Source organism: Gekko japonicus, unplaced genomic scaffold (genome assembly GCF_001447785.1).
Source record: "Gekko japonicus isolate JY-2015 unplaced genomic scaffold, Gekko_japonicus_V1.1 scaffold843, whole genome shotgun sequence".
Classification (NCBI taxonomy): Eukaryota; Metazoa; Chordata; class Lepidosauria; order Squamata; family Gekkonidae; genus Gekko; species Gekko japonicus.
The window spans coordinates 245,031-254,044 of record NW_015160236.1 but is presented as its reverse complement, the minus strand read 5'-3'; the positions used below and the strand labels follow the sequence as shown (position 1 = coordinate 254,044).

Genomic DNA, 9,014 nt, shown 5'->3' with positions numbered 1-9,014 from the left:
AGATTTTTAACCTCTGGCTCACACATTTTTGTCTGAGCTCAGGAAGGATGGCTCCAGAGCAAACTAATGTATGCAGTAGCCAAACCGCTCACTCACAATTTTAATGCCAGCTTTAGAGGGGGGATTGGTTGCCAGCTAAAGAATTTTCTGTAAATCTGGGGGGGGGGGGTGTCCCACAGGTTTGTAGAAAGATCACCATTCTGTCAATGTCTTCCCGATCTGTGGATATAAGTAAGTGATGAGTTCACGCCTATTAGAATATAAAATAATAGTCAAGATTCCAATCCTGGCCAGCCTCCAGCTCATACCTGCATGCTGCGACCAGAGTGCCATGAAGGAAGCACACATGCATAATGACAATGTTAGGGATTTTGTGGGACAGTGCTCCAAATCCCACTCACCCTGTTATTTTGTGATCCTGTAGAATACACTAACACCTGCTCTTTTATTTATTTACTGTATAGTCCTTTTATTTTATTTATAGTCCTATTTATAGTGTTCCAAATCCCTCTCACCCTGGTGTCTTGTGATCCTGTAGAACGCACCAACACCTGCTCCTCTTATTTATTTACTGTATTTATAGTCCTTTCATTAATTTACTGGACTTATAGTTTGCATTTCCCACCAAGATTCAAAGTTGATTACACATTATACATCGATAACAGAGACATCTAAATAAGCACCGTATAAGTTAATACAGCCAGTACGAGAAGGCACCCAACAAGCATGATTTACTAGGACCAGGAGTCTGGGACTCCTGGCATGATACAGAAGGTGACTGTAGTGAAGAAAAATGGTATCGCATCAGTGAAAGCAATGAAACAACTGGGTAAGACTTGCAGTGGACTGATATACACAGTGGTATAACCCACAGTCTGCCTCTCCCTGTAAAACACATTCCTGAATGATTCTGAAGTAGTACAGCCCTTTGTTGTTAAGCTCTCCCCCAAAAAATTGCATTTTACATATTTTGCAGAATGCCAGAGAGCCCTGGCAACCTCCTCAGGTAGGCCATTCCACAAGGTGGAGGCCACAGAGAAAGCGGGATGGCACCTGCAGAAGGCCCTGATCAGAGCTGTCATAGCTAAACATAGGAGAGTCCAAGGCTATGCAGGGCTTTATATATGAGATAGTACCTTGAACTGAACCTTGTAGCTAATGGGCAGCCAATGGAGAATGTGTATAATACATACGTCTCCTCTTAAGGTAAAGGTAAAGGTTTCCCTTGCTCGAAAGCCAGTTGAATCTGACTCTAAGGGGTGGTGCACATCTTCATTTCCAAGCTGAAGAGCAAGGAATGTCCGAAGACTACTCCATGGTCATGTGGCCAGCATGACTAAATGCCAAGGCACACGGAACACTGTTACCTTCCCACCGAAGCAGTACCTGTTTATCTACTTGCAGTTTCTTGCTTTCAAACTGCTAGGTTGGCAGGAGCTGGGGCCAGAGACGGGAGCTCACTCTGTCACGTGGCACTAGGGTCTCAAACTGCTGAACTACAGACCTTCTGGTCTGTAGCTCAGTGTCTTAACCTCTGAGCCACTGCGGTCCCTGGAGATTCTGTGGTGAAGTCTGAGGACTGTAGAGTTTGGGGAGGCAAGAGGCCTCAGCTGGATATAATGCCACTGCGTCCACCCATTTTCTCCAGGGGGACAGATTTCTGTTCTTTCTTTCTTTCTTTTGTCTGGGGTTCCGTTGTCATTCTGGTGGCAGCACACTCTGGGTGACTTGAAACCACCTGACTTGCATAATTCAACTAGGCCTGGCTGCTTGCTACTGTTCAATAACAGCCACCCAATAAAAATCAGTGGTCAGAGCTTCAGAGTAGGGTTTGCAAGAACCAGGTTTAGATCCCCGTCTTGCTATAGAAGCTCACTGGGTGATTTTGGACCAGTCACATACTTTCAGCCTAACCTACCTCATAGGGTTGTTGTGTGGATAAAAAGGAGGAGAGAATACTGTCAACTGCTTTAGACCCCACTGTAGAGAAAGACCATCGTTTTCCTCAGCAGAAGGTGCAGGGGGAAAGGAGACAGAAAGCTGAAGACAGAGGGGCTGGCTGTTGAGTGGGAAGGAGGCAGAGATGTCAACTCCAGGTTAAGAAATTCCTGGATATTTGAGGGGTGGAGCCTGGGGATGGTGGGGATTGAGGTGGGGAGAGACTTCAGACAGATATAATACCATAAACTCCACCCTCCGAAACAGTCATTTCCTCCAGGGGAACTAATGTTGCCAACCTCCAGGTGAATTACAACTGATCTCCACATGACAGATATCAGTTCCTCCAGAGAAAATGGCTGCTTTGAAGGGTGGAGATTATTGTATTATACCCTGCTGAGGTCATTTCCAAGCTCAAACCTCATCCTCCCAAGGCTCCACCCCCAAATCTCCAGGAATTTCCCAACATGGAGCTGGCAACTCTAAGAGGAACAGATCTCTGCATTTGGGCAATCCGTTGTGATTCCTGGAGAGCAGCTGCTGCCACTGCTGCTGTGGGGCGGAGGAAGTAGGTGAGAGGCCAGGAGAGTGACAGGGATAGAAAGAGTGATGGGGTGGGGGCAGAAAGGAAGTTGCAGGCATGGAGGAGAGAGAGAGTAAGAAAAGGGGTGGTAAGAAGGAGAAAAAGTGTGAGAGAAGTAGGGGAAGAAGCAGAGGTGGGTGGAACGGGATAGCCACTCCCGCAAGTTTCTTGCGGGTCCCCACTTATTACTCTTTGACAGCAACTCTTTGAGACTGGTCCATAAGGAACTATCTAAACAAGGTCAAAACAGTTCAAAATTTCCCGGTCAGTTTCCAACCAGTGAGACTAAGGCAATGGCATTGGAAGAGCAGTGTGACCCTGACACCTACTGGCACCTACAAATGTCTCAATAAGATGGCAAGATCCCTTGTATCCAACAAAGAGGCCATGTCTACATTCAGATGGAGATTATCAACTGAGGCTACCAGCACCATCACAGTCCCTTATCCCAACCTGAAAATGATCCAGAGCAGATGAATTATCCAGAAAAGCCTGAAGTTTGTCTGCCACAGTCCAGAAAGGGCAGGTTAACAATAAAAGGACAATATTTAGACACATCTTTTTTCTGAAGTGACCTTTTTAAGCAGTGGATGAGTAACTGCCTCTTTCAATTGCTGAGGGAGGATGACCTCAGTCAGTGATTGGTTTATGATGGACATCAAAAGCTCATTAATGTGATCCTTATATGAGTTCAGCAGCCACAATGTGCAGGGACTGAGGGCACATGATGGCTTTCATGGATTCCAAGATGCTGCTGACAACTGAGTCAAATGGACCAGACACATGCAATAGCTAGACACATGCATGAGTTCTGTTACAACCAGCATCCAACTCAGAACATTGGCAAAAAACTCTGCAAAAGAACCACAAGTGATTTATTGTACCTGAGGCAGAGGCTCAGCTCTAGGAGTCAGAAGATGCCCAGACATCTTTAAAAGTTAGGACAACCATGAACTAGCTGATGCAATGACAGGTAAAAATATCACTTTTTTTTTTTTGCAGCTATCACCACTGCTTCCAATGCGTTCTATAGTACACTTTTGTGCCCATGTGCTTGGAAAACAGCTTATAAATAGATACAATAATTCTTCAATCATCCCAGTATCAGTAGTAAAAGCAATTTACAGTGACAGGTTTTTTAGTACAGTCACAGAGGTACAAACCCATGACAGTAATGGCATGTAAAACCTGCAATTCATCAAGACAAATGCAGCCCAACCGCAAACCTCTCTTCTGTTTTTTTGCCTGCCTGGGACTGTCAGAGATTGCATATGGCCAAGTACCTGGCTGCCCCACTACATCGCTTATGGTCCACGTAGCTTAGTGAGTTAAAAGTTGTACAGGTCTGAACCAGTATGCTAACATTCTAAGACTCTAAAAAGTTATTTGAATTGTGCAGTACAAGATACAAATGAGCAAATCTAGTCAACTCTGAGTATACTGTACCCATTATTTAAAAGTACACAAAGGTTTTGACCAATGTTCCCCCTAAGCTGTGGAGTCTTGTGAGCAATAATCCTACTTTGTGAGCTGCTGGCATTAAAGTTGTGAGCGAGCGATTGGGCTACTGTGGCATAGATGCTCACTAAGAAGGGATTTTTAGAAATTCGACCCCCTAAGTGAGTCAAAAGGATGAAAATGTGCTCCCCCCACTGATACCTATGCAGCTGCCAGGCAGCTGCCTCTCTGCACCCCCCCACTCTCTGATTGGTCAGCTGCAGGGCTCAGTGTTCTGAGGTAAAAAAACCCCAACAGTTACAGGGGACTGCAGAGAGCTAATGACAGTTGAGGAAATTAGGAGTGGCCAAGAACCACCTGTGAGGTGAAGCAAAGCTGCAGGCCCAGCCTCTCTGATGGCTTCCAACATACTCTCTCCACCTCCTACACCTAACACGGGGTTGTCTGTCAGGTGCAGCCCCACCTCCACAGTGGCTTCTAATACTCCTCCCCCCTCCCCATCCTACACTGGACAGGCAGCTGCCTGTCAGGTGCAGGAGAGGATGTAGGATGGCTTCCAACACACTCCCCCCACCTCCTACACCTAACAGGCAGTTGTCTGTCAGGTGCAGCAGCAGTTGCAAGGTGCTTAAAGCCCCGAGGGAGCCTGCCCCAGCAGTGATGCCTTAGTGATCCTGCCGGCCCCACCTCCACAGTGGCTTCTAATACTCCCCCCCTCCTATACTGGACAGGCAGCTGCCTGTCAGGGGTAAGAGAGGAGGTGGGATGCTTACACCCGCCGGGGAGGTTTGCGCAGCAGGATTGCCTTAGCACTGCTTAGCACTGGCCCAGCCTCCCTTATGCCTTTAAATACAATCCCCCCCAACACCAGACAGGCCAGTGTGTGCCAAGTGTAGGAGCAGGACCAGGGTACTTAAATCCATCAGGGACGCTGCCCCAGCAGGATGACCTTAGCAATGCTGCTAGCCCAGCCTCTCTGATGGCTTCCAACACACTCCCCCACCTACTACACCTAACAGGTGGTTGTCTGTCAGGTGCAGCAGTGGCTGCAGGGTGCTTAAAGCCATGAGGGAGCCTACCCCAGCAGTAACACCTTAGTGATCCTGCCAGCCCTGCCTCCACAGTGGCTTCTAATACTCCTCCCCCTCCCCGTTCTACACTGGAGAGGCAGCTACCTGTCCGATGTAGGAGAGGAAGTGGGATGCTTACAGCTGCTGGGGAGGTTTGCTCAGCAGGATTGCCTTAGCACTGCTGCTGGCCCAGCCTCCCCGATGCCTTTAAATACAACCCCCACACACACACCAGACAGGCCGGTGTCTGTCAAGCGTAGGAGCAGGGCCAGGGTATGAATGTTTATGGGGAGATAGTAAAGGACATTTCTATGAGCTATTTCGATGCATGCCTCCCTCATGAACCTGAAGAAATGTTCACCACATCACCACTCCATCACACCAACTCACACCACTTACTGCCCCCAAGAAAGCTCCTGGCAAACGTCAAGCCAGATACACCAACGCTCCAAGGAGGCAGCAACTTAGGAATGCAGCAAAGACATTTGCACATAGTACTCCTGCAATGCACTGAGCTGCACAGGCCAAGTATCAGCAAGATCACCCTGAGGTGCTCAGAAGAACACAGTCTCCATATGAGCAAAACAATCCAGGAATACAAGTAGAGAGGCCATCACTTTCGTGGAAGGTAGCAGTAGTTGACTTAGCAGACGAGTGGTTCTTAAATGGACAGTTCTATGTGGCCTGCTCCAGAGTGAGCTCATCACTCATCACAGAGTGAGTCAGCCTGGTGATCCTAGCACCTGAGGGCAGAACCACCAATGTGGTCTAGAGAGAAAAAGTATGTAAGTCTCACTTCATTTCTCACACTACAATCTTCTCCATTAGAATTCTTACAACAAATGTCACATTTCAGATTTCACATCATCAGTATTATAACTGGATTTACGGAACTTAAATACCGCAGCGAAGCACGGGTAACAGGCTAGTATCTTTATATATCTGAGCATTTAATGTGAATAGAACCTTTTTGTAACAGAACCGCCACCGTGAGTCCACACCCTTTCAGTCTAGTTTGTTGCTCCTCCAATTTAAATGCTTGCTACTTCTATTCATATATAAATCATTACCAGTTTGGGACTTAAGATATTTATACCCTGATTTTCTTCCCAATGACGCTTCATTTTAACCTCACAACAACACTGGTAGGTTAGGCTGAGAGAGACTGGCACAAAGTCACACAGCAAGTCACTACTCATATCAATTCTGTATTAAAATGTCCGTTGATTTGTGAGGATGCTTATGTACTTTCAAACTATCTGCCTGTCTCTTGGAGGCTAACCAGTGGTCAACAGTAATGGACCCTCCATGTCCTTGTTATAGCTAGACGACTTGTATCAGAAGACTTGGAGAGATAAATGCCAAACTCCTGTAAATCAGTGGATTGGGGACCTTACAACTTTATCAATTTTGAACACATGGCACACAGACAACAATTGCGTAGGGACTTATTTTTAGATACTTGGAAATCTTTTACAGAAACGCGTGTAGATCTTCCACCCCTGTTATATGTTTGTTGCTACTGTTTATCTTCTCCCCCCCCTTTTAGTTTTTTTTCCTCCTTGTTCTTTTTGCTGCCCACCCCCCTATTGAAATAATTTTTTAAAAAAGACAGCAAGCTTCCATGGCAAAGTGGGGATTCAAGCCTGGGTCTTCCAGATCCTAGTCCTATACTCTAACTGCTGTACTACATTGTCTCTAAATCCCCAGCATACATCAGATTGATCATATGACCACAGCACACATGATTAACATGCAACGTCTCTAGGTGACTTTTAAAATAGAGACACTAGTTCTCTTAGAACTTTTACTTTGCACCAGCAGGCTGACAGACTGTAAATATCATCTGTCACATCTTAATTGTACCACACCCTATCACCAAATTCATTTGCTCTAGCCCTTTGGAAAATATTACAGCCCACTACATAAAGAATTGTGGCATTCCAAGAAATTAGACAGGTTACCCTTATCACGGAAATGCTAATGAGTCCCTGTTAGCATAAAATAGATTTAAAGGGAACATAGGTATTATTCGCTTCAAAGTGCTGCGCAGCCCCCACCACTCTAGCCATAATGGAGAACACATCACATTTTTATATTTAAAAACCCTATATTCATGTACAGCAGTATTCTTAAAATTCCATTTGTAACCTATCCAATATGCATTATATTCATTATGAATCTCATGAAAGTGAATCCATGCACTAACAGGAACAATACATGGGCTGGGGGAAGAAGGGGGAGGTTTCCTAGAATAAATGGCTTAGCAGCCAATCGTGGTGACATTTTGTTCTTTGTCCAACTGAGATGGTGAGATTTTGAAGTCTACTTCCATTCAGCCTTTTTTCCTCATCCAAAGACAGCTGGCAACATTTTAAATTAACATCCTTTTTCATAGCTTTCACTGGTACTTTTCAGTGAGATGACCATTATACTGAAGCAGAACAGCTAGGTTCTCTAGCACCTTAGAGACCAAAAAGAGTTTCAGAGCTGGATAGGGAGACAGATGCTAATTTTCTGCCCCCAACCATCTCTCCTCTGCTCTAATCAAGCTGATTACAATATGCATTGTACCTTGAGTCCTTTACAAGCTCTTTACAACACCCCTCCCACCTCCTGAATAGGTTAAAAGGACTCAGAGACCACCATTTCTATTCTGCTCATGTCTGACAAAGGGAGCTTTGACTCTCAAAAACGTATACCCTGAAGCTGAAGAAATAAGAAAGCTTACCCTGAAATCTCAAGTAGTGAGCAGTGACTCATGAAAACTCATACCCTGCCACAAATTTTGTTAGTCTTTAAAGTGCTACTGGACTCTTGCTCTTCTCTTCTGCTACAGTCAGACTAACACGGCAACCCATCTTGACCCGAAATGCCTGTTGGTCTCTAAGGTGCTACTGGTGCAATATGTACCATCAGCAGGGCCAGCTCACTCACTAGGCGAGCTAGACTCTCACCTAGAGTGCAGGACCATCATGGGGGCGCTGGACTGACCCACCCCCCACCCCCGTCAAAAGCTCAAGCCGCGCGTCCTGGCCACCACCGTCTCTTCGCCCGCCCCCCCGCATGACAATGGGTCGGCAAGGAAGACGCTCTTGTGCTCCTGCTGCCCCCCGCCACCGCTGCTGCTCTGCGTTGCAAAGGCCTTGATGGTGGAGAGCGGTGTGAGCGAGGGCGGCGGGCTGGGGAAGGGCTTCTGCTCCAGGCTGCCCAGCTCACTTTGCACCGGCAGCTGCTGCAGGAACAGGTAGTCCGGGATGATGGGCAGCTGGAAGGAGCCCTTGGCCACCGGCAGGTAGGCGGGCAGCGCAAACTGCAGCGAGGAGCCCGACGGGCTGGGGAAGGGCTGGCTCAACACCTCCGGGAAGGAGGGGGGCGCTTGATTGGCCATGCCCACCAGGCCGCTCACCAGGCTGAAGAGGGGCTCGGGCCACAGCAGGGTACTGTTGACGCCGCTTGACGACAACAAGGACGCCGGCTCCAGCGAGAAGCGGCCATGTAGGTGAGGGGCGGCAGGCAGGTGGTCTGGCTGGGGAAGACACTCTCCGCCACTCTCCACCCAGGGACATCTCCGGGAAGGGATCTGCTGAAAGAAGCATCCTCAGCCCCAGGAGGCCACCTGAGAACGCCCTTCCTCCTTCCCTGTTCTTTGGCCTTCTTGTGTATCAATTGCATCCCAATTCTCCTTTCAGCCCCTAGCTTTCGTTTCTTTCCCCTTTCCTTCTTTAGAATATTTTTCTAACATATATTATAAAGCAGCCGGCGGCGGACTGGGAGGAGTTTTAGCGGGAGCTCGAACATGAGGGGAGGCGCCACAAGGCAACCTCACCTGGGGGGGCGCCACAAGCTAGCCCCACCTAGGGCACGAAAAAACCTCGGGCCGGCCCTGACCATCAGGCAACCAGGTCTGCAGCAATGCCTCAGACTCATTTGCATTTACTTTTCGTTTCTTTTCCCAATGAGCC

At 47.5% G+C, this 9,014-nt stretch overlaps 1 protein-coding gene across 1 annotated transcript; it reads right to left on the bottom strand.

The window, feature by feature from the left end:
• Window positions 1–8,059: 8,059 nt before the first annotated feature.
• On the bottom strand, window positions 8,060–8,648 carry LOC107111816 (early growth response protein 1-like). The gene is given in 3 exon segments (XM_015412856.1): window positions 8,060–8,547; window positions 8,550–8,600; window positions 8,603–8,648. Coding segments are annotated over 3 exon segments (585 nt in total).
• Window positions 8,649–9,014: the final 366 nt, after the last annotated feature.